At 47.7% G+C, this 22,270-nt stretch overlaps 1 protein-coding gene across 5 annotated transcripts in view; it reads right to left on the bottom strand.

The window, feature by feature from the left end:
- Positions 1-22,270, bottom strand: part of EML4 (EMAP like 4) — a 122,722-nt gene that overhangs the window by 45,648 nt on the left and 54,804 nt on the right. For 3 of the 5 annotated variants that reach the window (XM_057398527.1, XM_057398526.1, XM_057398529.1), the window contains exons 2-4: positions 12,707-12,889; positions 5,119-5,248; positions 967-1,140 (exon numbers count right to left, since the gene is read on the bottom strand). In XM_057398527.1, coding sequence (XP_057254510.1) covers positions 967-1,140; positions 5,119-5,248; positions 12,707-12,889 — 487 coding nt within the window. The remainder of the gene's footprint in view (positions 1-966; positions 1,141-5,118; positions 5,249-12,706; positions 12,890-22,270) is intronic. The other 2 variants (XM_057398530.1, XM_057398531.1) reach the window with 1 other exon arrangement.

The following is a 22,270-nucleotide window of genomic DNA, read 5'->3' as shown; positions in this document are numbered from 1 at the left end:
CAGAGCCTTTACGGAGTGTTACAACATGCACCAGTCAAGGGAAGGCTTCGATACCGATTAGAGCTGTGAATTTGAGCAATGCAAGACAACAATCTTGTGAACTACAGCAAGTTTCAGAAGAAGAAATGGCTTTTGTTTAAGAGCTTGAGGCTCCTACAAGCAAAACAGCGCAAGAGAATGTCACACCTTCCATAAAGTTGACCATGAGCCAAAAGAAGAAACACAACAGAGTGATCTGCAGAGTCCTGAAGCTCAGAAGGAATCACCCAAATCTTAAAATCAGTTTCCTTGACTTTAGAAAGCCTCTAAAAAGAATCATTTTTCAGCACCCACTGAAATGAGTGGGAACTTGGAGGCAACTCCAAATATACTTGAGTGACCATAGAAGTATATCTATGATTTGGGTGTGAAAGCAGAACTTCAATCATGTAAAGAATGAGAACCCAAGTGAGCCACCCTGCAACCCAGCAGGGACTGAAAAGGGAAGTGCTGCAAACAAAAAGCCAAACGCAGCCACTTCATTGAGCAATTTGAGAAGAGCAGCTCCCAGAGCGCTGCAGTGATCCCAGTATTTAACAACCCCTGTTACGAGAGGTAGCAAACGGGCATGTGCAAAATACACTCCACGATTCAGCTATGCCAGCCAGAAGCTAGGAAGTGTATTTTGTAAAGGATCGAGTTGTCATTCAGTATTTTATAGTTTATAGTAATGCCCGATTACAGTGTTTCAATCACAGAAAAACACCCCCCACCCGCAGTAGTCTCACAAGATTTACTCATGACTTCATTTGTATGCAATTGCTCTGATGCAATGCATGTCGAATGCGTCTCCGTTAGCCCCCAAAATCCCAGTCATTCACCACTTGCTCATCAGGTTGGACTAATTTCACATGACTTGTTGTCAGATACGAGCTCAGCATCACTACAATCACTTTCTCATTCTGTACGGTGGTACTGTGTGGAAACCTTTTAGCTGGAGCAGAACTCTTGCTTTCCTGGGTTTGCCTGTGTGTTTGGAGAGGCTGGGAGGAGGGCTGGGGAGAAGGTGATGCTTGAGTTTGTGGACTTTGATCATTAGAATGAGATTCCTCTTTTTTTTCTTTCTGTCCTGGTGCTTTGTCCTTCTTTTTTTCTGTACCGCTGTAAAATAAAGTATAACAGAGGGGGGAGGAAAAAACAAAACAAGCAAATGAATTAAAAAGGCGAGAGAAAAAGCTGACTGAAAAGAAGGGAGAAGCACGTAACAACTTACTATATATCACCACCGAAAGAACACCTCGATTACTTCCTCCCTCTCTCCAGGCTAAGTGTTTGCTGAAATGAGATTTACTCACAATAACGAAGGGGAGGGAGGCATGGAAGGGCACATCCTGATTTTTCCTGTGCAGTTGTACTAAGTCGACTTGGATTTTAAAAGAGGTACAGCTTTGATCTGAATACCCAGGTTCTTCTTAAGAAGAACTTCTTTAAGGCCAGGCTGGATGTGGTTCTGGGCAACCTGATCCAGGTGAAGATGTCCCTGCTCGCTGCAGGGGGTTGGACTGGATGAGCTTTGAAGGTCCCTTCCAACCCAAACTACTCTGTGCTTCGGTGTCCTTCATTTGCAGGTGCTTCCACACAAGCTGATGCACCACAAGGCTGCCATCCCTCAGAGAAAACCCATCCCCTGGTTCAGCTCGGGAAGAACCTCTCCTTGCTGCCAGCCAAGGCTTAGCACAAGCAAAAGGAAGGGCAGTGACCTGCACTCTCTCTGATGAGCTGAAGCCTGCCATGAACCTATACCTCTCTTTGTGTTTCTGGATCCGCTTGGTACCACTTCTCTCTGCCCTGTCACCAAAGAGCGAAGGAAATGCTGCTGCTGGTCCCTGGCTGCACCAGAGTTCAAAGGAAAACATCGCTGTTTGGATTGGTATCCGATTAACATCACATTGTCCTGCCAATGCCTTTGGGAAATGACAGCTAAGGATACGTCTTCAGTTTCATAGTGCTGTGTTTATTAGGTTACCATTTGAAACAGCTTTAAGAACATGTCATTAACAACCTGAAACCCATTAAGAATCTAACCAAAGGGCCCCATAGCGAACAGAAAGATTCACTAAAAGGTTCCTCTATGCAACAGCATGCTTTGCGATACACTGAAGCACACAAACCTGCAAGAGAACACTATTCTGTACACATGGCCTAATTCTTTTATTTAAGATTAAAACCCCATCTTTCAATAAGTATCTCAGTGAACACATAAAGCAAAATACAAACACTGGCTAAAAGGGAAAATACCAAACAAGAATTAACCTGCAAAGTGAAGAAATACTCTCTTTCTGATGGGGAAAAGCCAGATTTCTATTCCCTTGCGCTAAATCCCTGCTGAGCCACTGTACAACCAGCATTGTATGTGTTCCCCCCCAAACACTCAATACCAGGAAGATAATATTCAAATTAACTAAATAAAAATGGACCCCAAATTTCAATGCAACATTCACAGCACCCTCTTTTTGTTATTTCACTTAAAGCTTATCATCTACCACCACCGAGAAAAAGCCCTCAATGCGTACTTGAGCTCAACTTGCCTAAATGCTTCCAAAGCAGCACTGCAGAGCAGGTCAAAACATGCAAAGCAGTATGAACCTCAACAGGCATTTGTAAAGGATCACTCGGGGTTTCCTCTGTAAGCCTGTGAAAAAAGGCAATATAACCCAGTGAAGTTCAATCTGCTTTTCAGACCTACAGATGAACACAAATCAGAGTTTCCTTGTGGATATCTATTAGGATCAAGCAGAGAAAAGCTTGAAGACCCGTGGGGTTTTGGTTAGTAACCCATAGCCAGTAGTCCCTTCTTAACTAGAAACATTCAAACGATTCTTCTTTCATCAGAAGACTTCGCTTGCATTGCAAGCGCACAATGCAGCACAAGGCATAGCTTGGGCTCCAACACAGCACTTTTATCTACCACCAGGCTGCAAGTGGGCTGCTTCTTCTGACTGCTGTTTTAACTTGAAAGTAAATGATGTAGATGTGTGCCAGCCTGAGTATCTCTGTGCTGAATTGCTTCGGTTTGCTCACTTCTGCTGAAATCTTCAGCTTAACTGTAGTAGGACTGACTATTACACAGCGGCTCTCCCACTCATACCTCTTTAACTAGGTCTTGTGCAACAAACGAAACCAAATCAAACCCAGCACCTTTTCTTGGGGGTTTCTAAACAGCAGTAGCTCTGGGAAGCAGCCGTTCAATGCACCCAAAAGCTCTTTCCAAATCCCAGCTGGATGAGGGATTTCTTCAGTCCACATGTGAGGAGTTGTCAGCTATCACTACCCATCTTAATTTTGCAGCGTCCCACGACCAGCTGATGTTCTCCTTTGGCCTCCCTCCTCTTCACTGTGACAAGTGTTAGAAATAGGCACGTTCACCCTAACTGTGTTAAGGGAAGGAGACTGCTCCTGACATTCGCCTCCGTTTCTGCCAGGAACGCTGTATTTGGTAGTGGACAGTCCTGCTGCTATTAAAACCCCACGTGCACAAAGCCAGAGATGAAGCATTTCCTTTCACCTTTCTTCACCTGGTAATTTTACAAAAGGGCAAGTTTATTTTCTTCCAAATAGCAAACAAATTCCATGGAAGAATGTATAAAGACAGGCGAGTGAAAGGAACTGCAGGAAAGATAAGTAGAGATTTAGACCTTCCTGAAACAAGAGAAGAAGAAGGGAGTCGTGTATCTTCAGCTTCACTGGAAGCACCAAAACATGCCCTGGACAGTTACCTGGGGACCCAGGGAGAGCTGCCCTCTGCATATTAAGGTTTTCCTCATTTGGCCTCTACAGGCCTCTAAAAGTAGAGGCCATAACTCAGACGAAGGGGATGCTGGCCACTCCACTCCGCTCCGCTTTCCTTCTGTTGCTAAGTGCTGAGCAGCCAATGAATCAAGGCGATTCAGCACAAAGGCAAGCTGAACACCACGGGAACTGGCCTGGCTCTCGTCAACGTGCCAAGAGCCACAGGGCTAAGATTAATGGAAAAGGGCTAAGTAAGGAATCCCTGTCGTGGGAGTGCCTTTTGTCCCAGTGCCTGTCACACTAGCAACAGAGACACATAGGGACCACTTCCCGATTCATTGCTGAAAAGTAAACAGAAAGAGTCAATAAAGAGATGCAACGAGACGCAGCGAAGAGTGAAGAGCAAGGCACTACCCTTGCTTTCCACATTCCAAAGGGCACTCAAGCTGCTTCTGGCCTGCCCTCATGCGCTTTCTATTTGCATGCAGCATTTTTATTCCCTGAAGTATATCACTTGCCTGCCTGGTTGTACAGCACAGTATTTACATCCACACTAGAAGATAAAGCAGCCACTGGAGTTACCAGAGTACTCCACAGAGGCCAAGAATTTGTTCCCATAATTCACCACAGTTACACAGTAGGGTATTCTCTGCCCTGTGGCTACATCTGGCAGCCCGCTCTTCCCAGCAAGTAGGAGTAAGTGCAAAACCTACTGATGAAAGAAGGCATGCGCTCGCTGTCTGACAGGCCCACAGAAGAAAGCAGTTATACAAACACTGTGTTTACCACCTGCAACTGAAAACATGACACAGCGGGGGGGAAAGGCTATTGTTTGCTTCTTAACCCAAGCAGTGTTATTTCTATACATCTGAAATCCAATACAGATACCCTTCATAAAGCTTAAGTAGCCATATTTTGGGTTAAGATGTCTACGCAAGGTGGTTAACTTTTACCTTAACACAATTCACTATTGTTTTACAGCTCTTTTGCTCCTGCCTACTATTTACCCTGCAGGCAACGAAGTCAGTTTTGCCCTTTCATTCCTGGATAAAAGAATAAAGATGCAGATGAATACCAGAAGCAAAACTGTTCCGTTTGTATTGGAAATACCTTTGCCTGCTCCGTCCCTTGTGCATTTTGGATTCTGGACCCTACAGAAATACTCTCCAGTTAGGAATTCTTTTTAGAACCCTGCTGTAAGCTGCCTGAGAGCATGGTGCAAGTCCAAAGGGTAGTTTGTGCCTTACCACACTTGAGGAAGCTCTGCTGCGGGTCACGCAGGGGCAACACTCAAACCCTTACTCTGTCTGTTTAAAGGCAATGATTTAAGTGTTAAGAAGAAGCCAGTACCTTTTTGCAGCAGACGAAAGAGTTTCTTTTCTGGCAACAGAAACAGAGGAACTGTGGCTTGTTTTCCTGCTCCCTGTACTCCCATTGGTTATACAGGACATGGAGATCGCTTCTCGGAGGCTTGGCTGACCTAGGGAAGAAAAGAGTGAAGAACACAGAGTTTTACAGCCGTATCCAAGGATCCACCTTAACAACCAAAGCTTTCAGATGTGGACCCAATATCACAACGGCAGCAGCCCCAGCACTCAGGACAGCTATCCAGCCTGCATCCAGTGAAGATGGGAGAGCTGCGGTACTAAGACAGGCAAGAACCCATTTTGAGAGGGTTCAGTTTCTTTACTGCCATGCTGCCAGAAAGGACTTCAATGCAGTGAGGTAGCACATCTCTTTCCAGTTGTGATCCACAGAGATTCTAGACTATGGCTTAGCCTTGGGAAGTTGGATAGCTCCAGCAGCTGTGGGGCAGCAGGTCTGGTTACTCCAACTCTGTTGTTCAAACCCACCACAGCTCAGACACCACCACGTGAGGTTTCTTGCTCTCAGTTTGGTCTTTTTCTCTTTAGTAAAGAGGAAGGCAGCTGCAGGCAGAAGCCCTCTCTGTACTTAAAGCATCAGTAAGTTATGTCAGGGTTGTGATCCTAAGGATTCAGAAATCAAGCTTTTCGGATGCCTCTTCCATCTTGAAGAGGTATCGCCCCACGGTACAGGTCGGTACAGAACTATGGCATAAAGCTGCTGATAGAGCTCACTGCGGAACATCTGCCACATGCAGTGACACGACAGACTCCCTTGGGGAATGAATCAAGGCTGTGTGTGTGTGTGAAGAAGGCTGTTGTCTGTCAGATGCCCACTTCACTCATTGCAGAAGTTTGGAACTATGCAGTGAATGTGGGAGGGGACTGCAAGGAAGACTGCGGGAGCGAAGGCTCTTCTATTTAAAGAGCTGAATGCTCGTCTGGCAATTGGCTCCCAGACCTGCCTCTGCCCCAGCCCATCAGGGAAATACAAGGCACTTAAACCTGACATTTCACCCTTTCCCACTGCCTCCAGCCTTGCGCTTTTCCCCTCTGAAGCATTACATCCTGGGCTAATCTCACATTAAGTATTCAGAAATCAACAGTCGCTTCAGACCCCATCTCCGTGCCACATCCCCATTTAACAAACAACAAGTTGTTACTGCATCTCATGGGGTCATGGTGTCCAGTCCCCGACTTCAGCAACGAGTACGAAGGGCAGGAGAGACAGGGAAATACCAGGTCTGTGTTCATGGCAGGCTTGGAATAGGCGTGACATAGATAAGGCATGAGGCCACACATTAAAGAGAGGAGTAAAAAACCAGTGGGGGAGAACTGACTGCTCTGCACACAGGGAGCAAACTCACACCGATGTTTCATTTGAACAACACCAGCATCTGGTCCATTTACTGCATCCCATTGGACCAGGCAGGCTGAGAGGCAAGTGCTTTCCATACGAGATGCACCCGTTATGGGTACATTAGATTTCAGTACCATTTGATGAAGGCAGAACCAGGCTGACCTGCACTAACCTACAGTGCTTCAAACGCACCAGGCAGCACGTGAGCACATCTGAGAGGAAAGCCAAAGGAGCATGCGAACACACCAGGCAGGAATGAGAATAAAGGAACCCTGAAGAAAAAAAAACCCACGCTTAGAATCCCAGACTGGTCTGGGTTGGAAAGGACCTTAAAGCTCCTCCAGCTCCAACCCCTGCCATGGGCAGGGACACCTCACACAAGAGCAGCTTGCTCCAAGGCCCTGTGTCCAACCTGGCCTTGAGCACTGCCAGGGATGGGGCAGCCACAGCTTCTCTGGGCACCCTGTGCCAGCGCCTCAGCACCCTCACAGGGAAGAGCTTCTGCCTTAGATCTAACCTGAACTTGCCCTGTTTCAGTCTGAACCCATCACCCCTTGTCCTGTCGCTGCAGTCCCTGATGAAGAGTCCCTCCCCAGCATCCTTGTAGCCCCCTTCAGACCCTGGAAGCTGCTCTGAGGTCTCCACGCAGCTTCTCTTCTCCGAGGTCTCCACGCAGCTTCTCTTCTCCAGGCTGAACAGCCCCAGTGTTCTCAGCCTGCCGCTTAAATACAGGAAGACTGCAAAGGTTCTTCCTAAACTCTGCATAAATCAACCCAGCACCATCCCTTCCAACCGCTGGCACTTCGAGACCCTTTTGTTTGTAACATGCACGTCTGGAACACAGACTTGACTTTAAAAAGGAAGATACTGTACAAAACCTTGAAAGCTGAAGTGATTTTTACCCCTCTAACTCAGATGCAAGAACAAAAGCGCTTAAGCTTAGAAAGCACTTTTAGTATTAGAAGCCTATAAATAAGCTTCTTTTCAGTGTCAGAAGAAATCATCTTCTTTGTGGAGATGCGCAATATCAATGCCTATGATTCACTCCTGAACTGTGGATGACCTTAACATCTGTCTGCTCATCATAACAGATCAATGCCTCTCCAACCAGCACTAGCACAGCTTTCCAGAAACACGGATCAGGACACGCAGTAGCAGCAGTTCCCAGTACAGTGGGGAAAGCATTCAGTGGGGAGTGTAAAGAACACCGATGCTACAGGCACGCTGTGAGGAGTTAAGAAGGTGGGGAACAAACTGCTCGGTTCTGTCAAGCACAGAACGCTGCTATTTTCTTCACTGACAACATCCAGAATAACTCCCCCTACCAGCTATGACGAGCGTCAGTTCCTGCTTTACATCCAAGGACACAGCACCTCGTGGGTAACACCGTACATCCCTGCACGCTCACGGCAGGAACGGGCGCTGCTCCACGCAACGAGGAACGCAAGGACGATAAGGGATGCGTGCGGTGGCTTTGGGGTTAGTTGGTTTTCTCTGGACGCAGAGCAAAACATCAGGATCTAGGACAAACTGCACGGGCAGACTTCTCCCGCATGTCAAACTCACACCAGGCTTTCCTACACCCCAGAACCAAATCCTGGTCAGTCACAGCTGAGCTATGCCACGCTCTATGCGCAATGAGACGTAAAGAACTACTGACAGGTTAGTTTTAGTATCACGGGTAAGAGCCTATACCCTACCTCTGACCACAAGCATTTTCCTGCCTGCAGTTGTATTTCCTGCTTAGACAACCTAACCGTGTGCACAGTTATTAGAGCAATTCTGCACATGAAAGCATGCTGACCACCACTGCAAGGGCAAGCCTATTTTATGCTTTCAGTGATGAAGCTTGCATCAATGAAACTGAAGTCAGCTCTTGTTAACACAAACCCAAATGCCTTAACGGTAGTGACGTGAAACCAGTGCAATGAACATGCCACCTGAAGTGCTGTGCTTCCATTAACGCAGGAAGGTGGAGTTCGATGCAAAATGCTACTTAGGATTTCTACACTGCTTCCCAAGAGAGAAGGGAGCAGGAAAGGAAAACTCTCCAGATTCCCATTATGAAAACACACTGCGCTTCAGTACAGAGCTGCTTCTGCCCGTCCCAAACATCCCCGCTTTAACTAAGCGGCCTCTTGGTCTGCCAGCCTGCGCTCTGGGGCAGCCTCTCTGGAAACTGCCACCCACTGCTTCAGTTTCCCTCTGTGAGCTGAATTTGTGTAGGGGCTACCTGATAGCTATTCTTGCCCAAGCAATGCGGAATGCTCCTCCAAAGGTTTAACCTGGGACAAGGCTCCCCATCCCTTCCGGACACGAACTCCGCTTCTCTACAGGCGGACATCAGAGGTGCTTTAGGTGGATGGGCACTTCTTCAGGCAGGAGCTCATGCCCCAGTGATATCATTAGTCTGAGACATTTCACTGGTGCTATTGTGTGCCACGAACTTGCCTCCACACCCAGAGCCTGAGGGATGGATTCTCCTGTTACACGCATTTTGACACCCTGGAAGACTGCAATAGGTTTTCCATTCACCAGCTGTGAGCCAATCCATCTTGCTGGCAGCCACAAGTACCAGAGTGCTTTATGCTTTCCTTTCCTCTGGGGTCCAGGTAATCTTTGGGTTTGGAGCTTTTTGCGAGTGTTAACAGCATCAATCACGCAGCAAGAGCAGAGACGTGCGGCAACACGAGCACAGAGCAGCCAAAAGCAAAGACCTTCCCACCAGAGAAATCCTCCTTACCAAGCCATCTACTGTAAGAAAAGAAAGAGTGAAAGAAAGGAAAAAGGAATCCAACCAAGCCAACCCCACACACTACACACCCCCCACACCCCCCCCCCCAACCCTGTAGCTGCTGGGAACCTGTTTCCTAATCAAGCTCTTCCCCATTTCCAGTCCTCAGGTCCTGTTAGTTTCTCCTCAACTGTGTGCAGAGATGGAGAAGTACCACCGTGGCCTTTTTAGCCCCAAAAGATTTTCTCCTTTTAGAATGACTTTGAGAAATACTAAACAGGGAAACAAGCCCCAGATGAACACTCCCAGCCTGCTTCCCACTACGCAGTAACAGACAAGTGCCAATTCTGTTGCAACCCCTACTAAAGGTATTTCCCTCACAGAGTATCTCCACTTCGTGCTTTACTATGGAGCACTGAAGGGGCTAAAAATTCTCACCCTTTATATCTCATACAGTTTGCAAATCACCTCTCCCTGTACAGAGAGCAGCTTGCTTCTGAGACAGGGCTCCAGAGAGAACAGAGGTAGGAACCTCCTGCCTGGCAGCCCCTGGGTTTGAACAGAAATGTACCCATGCCCGTGTGAGTTTTTCCACTGAAGACACGACTAAGCTCAAAATAGGCATGCAACAGCAACATAGGAGAAAAGACAAACGCAGACAGCCTACAAGGATAACGCAAACAAGTTCTCTTCACCTACAGCTGCGTCAACCTATCGATCTAAACTAAAGGGACAGGTAAACTCGGAACAGAATGAGCTCTCCAGATACGCACTGCAGACAAACTAACACAAAGGATGAAGAGATCTCTTTTTGCACTAAGTTGAGCCATAAGCTGAGTGAGAAAAACAAGGGGACTTCATCCCTTTCAGCATAACTCCTGGTCTGTTCACAAGCCTTACTTTCAGCTTACGGAAATGCTCTCTTCAAAGGCACTGCTGGAGTGGCAACAAGAAACAAAACAGAGGTGTCACTAAACCCTTTTCGGCAGCAAGCAGGAAAGACTTGTTCAGACTGGGTTAGATATTGCCCCTCACTCCAACTAAAACTCTTCTGGCTGATGGGAAGATTCAAGATGGCTTTTTCAGGTACTACGATTCCTATGAGCTCAGAAGTATCTACCTCACTGTGTTACCAACCTTCAAACGAAACATCTTTGGTATTCAGAGACAGCCACAGCTATTCTCTTTACTCCTTATGTATTTAAGGGCTGCTGGAGAGACAAACACTGCTGTGAATCAAAGCCTCAGCAGCTCTTCCTCTCAAGAAAACCTACCTATAGTATTTACCAGGAACCTGCAGTCGTTGTAATGCAGGTTCTTAACAGGATCGTGAACACCAAAAAGAGACTGGGAGGAATACAGTTACCTCTGCAGCAGCCACGACGTGACCAGGGAGAGCCCGTTACGTACCTGTACGTTACTCCAAAGTAACAACTACTTCCTTGAGGATTATTTTTGCCTGACAATTCAGCTCTCCTGCCAACCCTGGTCACTCATGAAGAGAGTCCCTTTCCTTTGTCAAAGCACTTCAACAGCTCTTCCTCTACTGAATGAACATAACAGAAATCAAAAGTAGAGCCTCAGGTATCTCAAGAAGCTATGTGCGAGCTTGGTTTGAAATACTCATTAATGTATCGATGCTTAAATCGATGCTCACCTTAAACTTCTTCATCAAGCCTCATTTTAGACTTGTAAAAACAGCAGTGACTGTGAAACATTTCCCTTTGTGACCAACTACACGGAGCTGACTTCATTATTAGTGAATTAGTATCAATTTATTAACAGTGAAGTTAACGTGCTGCCTGTTGCTAACTGAACACAACGGGGACACATCCACCACAATGGAGATACAGTGCCAATTAGTTAGAACTCACTGAAGTTCAATATATATACACACACATGTGTACATCTCTGAGCCTGCCCCCATCTCTTTCCTCACGGTTCCATGTTACTGTCATTAACTGGTAGAGATGGAATAGCCCAAAGCTGAAGATATTTAGACACTCCTCCCCCCAGCAAATAATTCAGTTAGTTTTCACTGAATAAATCCACCTGGAGAACCTGGCATGGCCAAAGACTCCTAGAGGCCCAGGGAGGAGATAGCTCCAAGGCATTCTGCAGAAGATGCCGAGTTTGCACTGCTGGTGCATGGAGTTTGCTGCGTACGAGACAGCTCCAAGCCAAAGGTCTTTAGCCACGTGTGCATATCCCAGCTCTTCTGCATTTAAATGGGAATAAGAGGGTCCTATGTCACACGTCTTTTGTCCAGAGTTTTCCACTTGGATATCTTCTTCTTGTCATAACGGACAGCAAACAGCAAAGAGTGATTTAGTCGCAACCCTTGCTATAGCTCTATTTCACACCGAGTTAGAGAAGGAAGTCTCAATCTCAATGAGACTGCAACTGCATACTGAGTAGATAAAAGCAGCATTTGTAAGCAAGGATGACAACAGCCTACCATTTAGCAAGCAAGAGAGAATGGCAGGATTCAGAGCCCAAGCATCACTTCCTTTCCTTCCATCTGGCAGAGAGACTGCAGAAACACTTCATTAAGGAACCTGACCTCTCTGCCACATCTAAGGTAATTCAAACTGCCAGCATTCGCATCTCTTGCACTTTCAGCCTGCACAACGCAGCCACCCAGAGGAGCACAGGCTTTGATGTGCTCAGTGTTACACTGCTGGTGGTGGCATGGGTGTACTTCAAGGCTGAATGTAGGGATGGAGCCCAGAGAACTCCACGCTGCGTGACTTGGTAGGGATATACAAGCACTTATGGTGAATTACAGCCGTGAATTATCTGAAATATGACCTAGCCTTGTATCTGATCATCTGGCTTCTTTACAACAACCCTATATGTTTCCAAGTTGCAATGTACAACTCAGTAGCCACTCAGCAAAAGAGATATTGCTCAGTGGCTACAGGGCTGCTTCTTCCAAGGAACCAACTGGTGATGATGAACAGCAGATGAACAAAAATTAACCATAGTCAGAAAGCCTCCTCATTTGGTAGCAATGTGTTCTGGGCTATTTGCTTTGGTCTTCTTTTAGGAGCAGAGGGAAACGTAGCCTCTAACATGCCCCTTCAAGTGAGTAACTTGTAGGTGAAGTCAAAGTTGAGACTCTGAAGGGCCCGTGAGACTCTGAAGGGCCCGTAAGCCCCAGAGCCCCTGCAGCAGATTAAAGGCTGCAGCTGTAAAGCCTTCCACCATTTCAATTAAACCAGGAACCTTTCAACAAGAAGGAAGGTAGATGTTCGGAGGTGTCAAGTAAACATGTTGGCAAACGGTCAGATTAATACGGGATTTCAGAGATCAGAGCCATACACCATGAAGCCACTCTGAAAACCCCAAGTCCTTCAGCCCCAAACATACCTACCTTTGCAAAGGAGACAGAAGAGGGGAAAAAAGAAGTGACCAAGGGAGAACATTCTAAATGACAACATTCTAACCCTATAGAGAGCTCACCAAGTACGGCCTTACCTTTGCTTGGTGCCGACTTCCTCACAGAAGCTACATGATCTTCCGAGATGGCGAGACGCCTCAGCACATCAGCCAGCGCTGCCTTCAGCACAGTGATTTCATCTTCTTGTTGCTGGACTCTCAGCTCCAGGGCTGAAAGGCGGTCCTGGACATCAGACGTGCTCGCAGCGGAGATGCTGTCATCTGTACAGAGGGAAAACGGAGTAGGAAGAGGCATTTAACTGGTGTGCTCTAAACGAAAAGCCACCTAAAGCGTGATGTGCTGCTGCACGAGTATGCACGTCCCACCGTTCTGCAATACTGAAGGCGTTCAAGCAAACGTGTTCAGGCAAAGAAGGAATGGGTACCCAGATAAACTCGTCAAATTAATGCTTCAAGACAAAAACTGGCTAAGATAGAAGGCTTACGGAGCGTGGCTCTATTACAGTCACCAAAGGCAATGTGCTTTCTGTTCAAACAGTGCTTACCATTAGAGGGAAGACTAGGATGAAGCTTATTTCAATAGCCAAGTAAATGAACTAAACCTGTCTAACTGTGGTAAAGTTTCACTATATATTCTGTGGGATCTGTTGAAGATTTTTCATTATGATGGCTTACTATTAAAGCAAGCTGTAAAGTGAAACAAATAACTATATAAAGCCACAGTTTGACCACACAAGTACTGCTAGCCATGACCTAACTGCGTCAAGTGGCAACCTCAGTTTCAGTGGTCTGGATTCAGAGCTCTTAACTTCAACTTCTTCCCTTTAGCTTTTTTCACATCACCACCCTGGACGTGCCAGAAGCCCAATGACCTTAGAACAGCAAATAAACAGGCTACAGAAAGGTTCCAGAAATCTGTCTGGCCACACAGAGCTAGGCTAGCATGGAAGACACAATCCAGCCAAATCGGTTCTTCAGTGGTAAAAGGGAAATTACAGCTTCTGCATACCCTTTGCCTTCTGCCAAGCCAAAACAACACAGAACAGATCCTTTTTATTTGGCTGTTCCAATCAGTTCCAGGCCAACCACTAAAAGAGCCTCATAAAAGACTCTGTTGCTCAATCACAAGGGACTGAGTTCCTCCTCCAGCCTCATTTAGGGCTTGCTAAATACTCAGGAAGGAACTTTCTGTTGCAGGTTTACAAAGTTTACCTGCACTATCCTCATACAGACAACACGAGCTCATGGCCCATGAAATACAGACAGGCAGGGAATTTACACCGAAGGGTAAATAGCTGGTGTTATTACTGTGATCATACGCAAGCTAAACTTTGAGCTCGCTGATCTTATGAGCAGCCACCAAGGGGTGAGAGAAAGAAGTTAATGCAAGCAACAATCCTAAAAGTCTATTTTTCACTTTAAAAAGCCTTACTCATTGACACAGCACTCTTAAATGGATGTAAGTAAAAGAACCACTGAGCCAAAGCCCCCCCAGTGAATTAAATATGAAGGAGGTTAAGCAGTTCAATGCCACCTTCCATCGAGGTAAAACACGACACTCGTTCCTCCAGGACCAAGAACTGAACCGACCAAACTGAAAAGTCACAGCCATGTTTTCACAGTGCTAGCAAAAGGGATTGGTAAAACCCCCTGCTGTGAGCAGTGCAACGTATTCACAGTTATTACTAACCTGGAAGGGACAGTTAAGTTGTCATTGGTAAAACAATGAATTTTAAGGAGGTAGCACAAGTTCTGACAAGTACAAGGACTGATGGAGCACATAAAAAGGAACTTGGGTAAAGGTACCTTAACTGATGAAGGAAACCTTTTCCTTCAGGGGAGTAAAAGGAATGTAGGAAGTGCCATATAATTCATACTTTTGCCATCCTTACAACATGAACGCACGCAGTGGACCAGTCAAAATGGATGCTGCAGACAACAAGGACAGTTCTTTCACAACTGCTATAACATTTAATCCTTATAACTCATCTGACAGCCTTGGCAGTTCTGGGCAACAGATGGACTGGATGAGCTTCGAGGTCTTTCCCAAACTCGTTGATTCTAAGATACTTTGAAGCCTGCACTATGCAGAAGTCCACTTTTCTCACAAAAGCTTTCCAAATCCCTTCCCTTTAAAGGCCTACCCCTAAGCAGTTTAAACACAAAGCTCCCTTCGAGGGCATGCCCTTCCCTCCTCAGCAGGGAAAGAGCTCTGATGCAAGTACGAACTCAGTCACTCACTGAGAAGCGGGAGAAGAGCAAGGGAGGAGATGGACTTCTGCTTCACACCCGGTCTTTCCCTCGCGCTGTCTCGTACCTATCCAGGCCTTCCACGAGCCACTCTCACTTTACTGCGTTACAAGGAGGTTTATTTATGTAAAGACAGGAAACTAGTCAAGGGAATACAGCAGGAACTTTGCCAGCGCAGGTGACCGCTGATCAGCCATTCACTTTACAAAGACCTTTTCCCTTATCTGGTTATTTTTATGATAAACGAATAGCATCATTTAGAGTGGTTCAGGGTAAGAGCACTGGTACTCAAATGACAGCAGAAACACAGTCAAGTGTACACATATGGTACTGTCATTCTCAAAACAAGACCTCCCACTAGAGCAGCTTGCTCCAAGCCCCTGTGTCCAACCTGGCCTTGAGCACTGCCAGGGATGGGGCAGCCACAGCTTCTCTGGGCACCCTGTGCCAGCGCCTCAGCACCCTCCCAGGGAAGAGCTTCTGCCTTAGATCCGACCTGAACTTGCCCTGTTTCAGTATTCTGTGCTCCTGAGACATCTGCATGACCCCAAAACCAGGGTCCATTTCTCACAGCCAGTGAACAGCATTAAACAGCAGCTCTAACCATCCCTTGGGCTCTCACCCGGAGCTTCAGCAGGGGTATCCCATACATAGTGATGGCACTTAACAGACCTCCCAGCCCACGTACCACCCCTTACGTGTCACCAGCCAGGCACGTGAGCATAACAGCATTTGAGAAGGATCACCTTTCATCACTCACTGACTAGGAGAAACTGGCTGCAGTTCTTCCCACTGAACCATCTATTCTGGGGCCCCTCACCAATTCCAGAGCATCCATTATCCCGTCTCTGACTCAGTTCCTCCCAGTCCCAACTAAACTGAAGGGCTCCATGTGAGACATAAGCAACAGTTCAGAAAAACAAATCCTACAAACTCCAGCAGATGGAAATTTCAACCACAGGGTGGAAAATCCTGCACTTGATCCAATACAGCCACACAAACCACAGGTATTTTTAAAGCCCTGTCTGCGAAGGCACCCACACGGTGCTCTGTTTTCTCCACAGTGGCAGGAGTCTTTTATTACAGAAAAGCAATAGAAACTACTTGGACTGGTATAAAGATGGGGCTGAAAGCGTCAGGAGGTAACTGACCCCAAAGAACCCTCTGTCACTAGGGCTGTGATCTATCCTCGTGCGCAGGGACAGCGTATTTGCACAACCTGGCATTTGTATGGACTCACAGAATTATTTGGGTTGAAGGGACCTTAAAGCTCATCCAGTTCCAGCCCCTGCCATGGCCAGGGACACCTCACACTGGAGCAGCTTGCTCCAAGCCCCTGTGTCCAACCTGGCATTGAACACTGCCAGGGATGGGGCAGCCACAGCTTCTCTGGGCACCCTGTGCCAGCGCCTCAGCACCCTCACAGGGAAGAACTTCTGCCTTAGATCTAACCTGAACTCCCCCTGTTTCAGTCTGAACCCATCACCCCTTGTCCTGTTGCTGCAGTCCCTGATGAAGAGCCCCTCTCCAGCATCCTTGTAGCCCCCTTCAGACCCTGGAAGCTGCTCTGAGGTCTCCATGCAGCTTCTCTTCTCCAGGCTGAACAGCCCCAATGTTCTCAGCCTGTCTCCATACGGGAGGTGCTGCAGCCCCTGAGCGTCCTTGTGGCCTCCTCTGGACCTGCTCCAGCAGCTCCGTGTCCTTCTTATACTGAGGACACCAGCCCTGCACACAGTGCTGCAAGTGAGATGTCAAGTTGGTCGCTACTCTCAAGAGCGGTGAATAACCTGACTCTGGTTGATGCTTTCATTTCCAGGGAGATAACTGACACCTGTTTTTCCTACCACACTGAGAGAAAGAACAATGCCATTTTCTGCAGCTCAGTTAAGACAAGCTTATAAAAAGTGCAAAGGTCAGGAACTCTGCTCCATCTCTCCAATACACAGTTGAGTAAGTAGAACTGGACTCCACGCTTTGGCCCACAGCATCTCCTTCCCCTCCTCCGAATGCCAACATACATTATCTGGGTTTTGGAAAGGATGTGGCAACAGGAACTAAACCACACAACACAAATGTGGAAGATTAAAAAAGCTCCTTATCCCCAACTAATTCTGTATTAAGCTCTAACATGCTCCCAGAAGCTAGACCTGGTGGCATGGAAGCCGAGTGGGAAGTTCTCCCTTCCAGCAGTTGCAAGACTCCCCCTTTAACACTCTCAATTACTCCAAGTATCCCTGACGGCCTTTGCTACCTGCTCATTCTCTCTCTCCCTCATCTCCCAACTTTCCCATTCAGAATCAAAACCAACGCACAGACTTCTCTTTAGGTTTCCAGGAAGAACACGCCGTCACACACCACTCTGCTCAAGGCTGATGCTCAACATCCAAAGCGATCACCCCAATGGCTTCCCTGCATTTTAATCATAAACCATGTAAAAAGGCTGCTTATTATTCCCTTTAAAGAACTCATGCAGGACTTGAATACGTGCCCACCTGGCACAGATCCATACAGATCAGCTCATCGCACACCCCAAACCTCAGTTAAAAACCAGAGGGGCACAAAGTCTAACTTTAAATCCTGACAACACTGCACTACTACATTACATTTGGAAAGAACAACACCACTACGGCACTGCTTTGGCCAAAGCTTCCTTAGGACTTCCCAACTGAGCACGGCATCCATGCACTATCTGACTGCAGTATTGTGTCTGCACACGACCCACGAGATGGTTTTCCCACAGCACATGACTGTTCTGCAATGCAGTAGTTGCTCCTGCTCTTTGCGGGCTGCTTTAGGGTTTATATGAAGCAAGTTCAGGTCCCCACCATTACCTCATAAAGAACAGCACCCATGTTTCCAGGCCATCTCATTTCAAACAGCTGGCATGGCACAGAAGAGGACCTACTTCACCCCTAAGAATTCACAGCTCTATTTGCTCATGCTACACAGACATGTGCACACAGGCTCCTTTCCTGGACGCAACCAACCCGTGCTGTACTTGACCAACACAAGTGTTCTGCTTGCCCAACCTTCCAGTAAGTGCATTCTTTACAGGGTGAACGCTTTAAGAAGGAACAGATCAGATTCTAAGCCTGCCAATACTAGTTTTGATAGCTAGACTGAGAAAACACAGCACTTACACACACTGCTCGTATCTGACACTGGCATCCATGCAGCCGCTGAAGAGGCAGATAATTACGTGGGTGCTCTCATGTACCCTTCCCCAACTGCACGCTTCCCATCAGCTCAATGCATCTCAACAGTAAGGCCTTTGATGGGATTTTCACCACCCACTACTTAGAAAGCCTTGTGGTTTTCATGTACGTTTCTTCCCCTAATGTTGCTCAGCTCTTGATGCTCCCGACAGGGTTCCACAGCTCCAGACTCCTGGACGCTTGGCCTTCAACCAGCAGAACAAGCCTTTCCCTTTCAAAGAGGTGTTTCTGCTAAACACAAGTGACCCCTACACCCCATGGACAGAATTCACCTCCTTGGCATCCCCCCATAATTCCCTCAGCAGCAATCCCAGTCACCCCAAGCTCTTTTTAATACCTGATGCCACCCTGTTTTCGCGTCACAGTAAGAGAGAGGGGGGCAGAGAGCACCCTTTCTCACACCTAGATCTGGAAGTTCCCATTGCAGCTCTCCTGCACTCCCCCAAGGCCACATGGAAGAACCTGCATGTTCAGCCTAACCTGAAACCTCAGGATGGGGAAGCGCTGGGCTCCCACAGGTACCTCGCACCAGATGTGTCCAGGGCTGCAGGGCGACGGGCAAGCCTCCCAAGCTTTAAACTGGGCAATTACTTCATGAGAAAAATCAGGTATTTAGCTGATGCTTTTGATCTTAACCTCTCTTCAACTTCGCTCTTCATCTGCTAAACGCAAGCACCATCCCACGCAGCAGAAAGGTGTGTGGCTACTGAGGCACTACTGCAAGAGCTGCAGCAAAGCAGCACTTTCAGTTCACCCTTTCCTTCAAAAAGGAAGACTCAAAGCTTTGCGTAAGGACAATACAGGGAGACACGGAAAGAAACTGAGAGCAACTCAAACCCCTGAACGAGTGCTTTTGAGGCAGAATCGCCCTCTCCAAGTTCCGAGTTAGGGGAGACTATGACCAAGCAAAGGCTGCATTTCAATACCTGTATGGTCCAGAAGAATAAATACAGGCTTGAAGCATTCACCCGACCCTGACTTTTATGTTCAGCCTTTGACTTCCCACCGGGAACGCTTGTCTTTAGCCGTATGTCATGACTGCGCCAAGGTACAAACGACAGCAGCACTGACTGTCACAGACCCGCTCAACACAGCGAGCGACAGTAACGCCCGCATTCAGACCCAGCTACCCAAAACATCACCAAGTCCAGCACAAGCCGACTGCACAGAGAACAACAGGACCATGGGGAACACCGGTTTTCCTGGAGTATTTTATAATGGGCAAGAAACAACACAGGAGAGAAGAGTACTCTCAGTAAGCTCAGACTGCCCACATCTCCCTGGGGCCAATGATATCCCAGCTGCTTGTGTCGGTGATGGGGGTAATTCCAGCTCACAGACAGGGGAAAGCTGTTTCTACTCTTTCAGCTTGCCACATTCCCATCTATTCTAGGCTATCATTTCAGCAGCAGGACAGAAAAGCACTGCGCTCACTAAGAAATAAAGCAGGCAAAGCAACACCCCTTCTTCTTTCATGGATGCAGTTCATCTTGCACCACGCCACGTTTACTGGCCAATTTCGCTGCTCTCAAACCCTGAAACACAAACGAATGATCTCCAGCTCCTGTTATCTACCATCAAGTGAGACGTTACTGCTGTAAATCCAAGCGTTGGAACAGCTCTACGATCTGTTGGACTGACTGCTGCATTGTGCTGCTGTCTCTGCCTTCCCCCAGGCCCCGTAAGTACCTAATCTGTAACATCAAAAACACCACTGTGCAAACTGAGTTTCTTTGATGTCATTCCATGCTATTCTAAGCCAATCCATCAGGAATGCCAGTAAACACAACTCCATCAAGGCAGGAAAACGACGGTCCTGGCCCATTTCGTTCATTTCCTTTCCCAAAGGAACGTGGTCTGTGTCCATGCTGCCCAGGTTGTACAGGCTGTGCAGGTGGCAGCGGCTGCTTGTGTTTAACAGACAACAAACAGGATGTTATCTTGCAGATTTAGCACTATGTTTACTCAGCAAGAATAGTCTCCTATCGAAATAATGGGCACGCATATAAAAACAGCTGTAGGAGTGTACTGCCACATTAAAGAGATTCACTTCCTGATACTGCTATCAAACACCGAGCACAGTGCCTGCTGTTCTTCCCATCTTCATCCTCCTTCATGCTTGAGAGAACCTGCTCGAGCCTGTCCTCTGCAGCATCATTTCAGGCCCCAAATGCAGGCACCCTTGCTCATCAGCACGCCCCCAAATCCACAGCGAACCCCTCATGGGTGCCTACACAGCAGGGCAGGATGCCACGCTCCCCCCACAGCCCCTTCCCAGGGAGGCTGGGGAACCACAGCCCCACTGGAATTTGGTTTCACGGTGCCGGCATCCCCATGGGCGCTCAAAGCTCCCCCTCCCCAACCACTCCTCTGCTGTGAGGGAATCACAGCATCAACCAGGCTGGAAAAGCCCTTTAAGCTCACCCAGCCCAACCATTCCCCAGCACTGCCAAGGCCACCCCTGACCCATAGTGACTGCAGCCCTGCCCTGGGCAGCCTGTTCCAATGCCTGAGCACCCTCTGGGGCAGGAATTGTTCCTCAGCTCCATCTGAACCTGCCCTGGTGCAGCTCGAGGCCGTTTCCTCTTGTCCCATCCCTTGCTCCTTGGAAGGAGAGCAGCGTCCGTGGGGTGGTTGTGCTCAGCAGAAACACGCTTACACAGAGGAGGCACCAGAGCTGGAGTCACCAGAGCTGGAGTCACTGCGGGGTATTTGAGCTCTTATCTCTCCAAGCCACAGGACACAGTGATTCCAGATAAAGTCAAATCTGTTTGGAAAGAGACTAAACAACTCTGCTGCCTTATCTTCGCTTTCTGGTATTACAGGTATAGGAGTTCCTTCCACTTACTCACAGCCCTCTGTGGCCAATGCTTCGTCACCTCCCCATACCAAAGCCCACTCAGTAAAATGCCAACTTGCTCTCCAACAAGCTAAAGCGACCTTGAAAAGTTGCCGTCTTCCTTTGCGCTTTCTTACCCAAAAGCTAAGGATGGCAATAAGCTCTAGCAGGAGAGAAGCCTTCTGGAGGGAGCACTAACTCCAGGGTGAAGATTCCTCCTGCGACCAGTGCCACAGCAGGAGCAGGATGGTTGTGCTGTACCAGGATGGATGCCCATCGCGCTCCACCCCAGCAGCATCTCCTGCAGCAGGCACCCCTTACGCCAGCTCTGCACTGAGATGTTGCACTCACTGGTGCAACAGGGGATATTAAACCTCTCCTGGTCGTGTAGGAGAGAACAGACACGGGGTTTGCTTGTGGTGTTTGTTAAAATCCACCTCTCCAACAGCCAGCGCTTACTCCAGGTGGAACGAAATCAACAGCAGATTTGGGTTTTACCTAGAAGAGAACTAAAACCTCTCCGTACAGGCCAGTCAGAGTACAGATGCAGCTAAGCTATCTGCTTAGGGTCCCGGATAAAGCACGAGCTGCTGACTCCCACGCAGCCACAGGTGGTTATCTGCAACCACTCGCTGCACATTAGTCGTCATCTCCATCTCAATTACTACAGAGCAGCAAGCACTGGGAAACGAAGAGGGTATCTGTGTCATAGGAAACGCTGTTCAGACCAGACAGCGAGCAGAAACGTCTGTGCGGGTGCAAGTCAGTCACCCTCAAAAAGGGGAGCCACGCATAAAGACAACTAAGAAAACGCCTAGCTCTTTAGTTCAGCTCCTTTTGGTTTCTTCTGTTGGCAATTAAACAGCTCCAGCAAAGCCTGGAAGTTCCCACCTCTAAACAAGGGGTGGGTGGAAGGCATTGCTCACACCTTCCCTGCTGCTGCCTGACTTGCTGTGTGCGTACCAAGTATTAACCTTGATGATCCTACACTAAGCTACACTTAGGCTGCTTCCACAGAACTGAACACCGTACAAATGAAGCCAGTTTCAACGACCACTTCCATCGTCAATCCTGGCGCTGTTATGCCTCAAATGGAAAGCTCCACTGAAAAGGAAGGAATTAGGTCTCATCTTTATTTAGGCTAATCCACAGAGCAGGTTTCAGAGTCGACTCCCCTGCAAGCAAACACAACCCCCCAGGAACAGCGTTAGGTGATGCTACAACTTCCCAGAGAAAGAGCAATCCCTGAACAGAACATTTGAGATGTGGAAGTCTTACAGGAAATTGAAGTGCCACAGTTGCTATTGGTAAATCACATGAAACAGCCATGAATGCCTG

This window comes from Pezoporus wallicus, unplaced genomic scaffold (genome assembly GCF_028554395.1).
Source record: "Pezoporus wallicus isolate ANWC-B61680 ecotype Strahan unplaced genomic scaffold, APGP_CSIRO_Pwel_v1 contig_11493, whole genome shotgun sequence".
Taxonomy (NCBI): domain Eukaryota; kingdom Metazoa; phylum Chordata; class Aves; order Psittaciformes; family Psittacidae; genus Pezoporus; species Pezoporus wallicus.
This window is presented reverse-complemented; position numbering and strand designations above follow the sequence as displayed.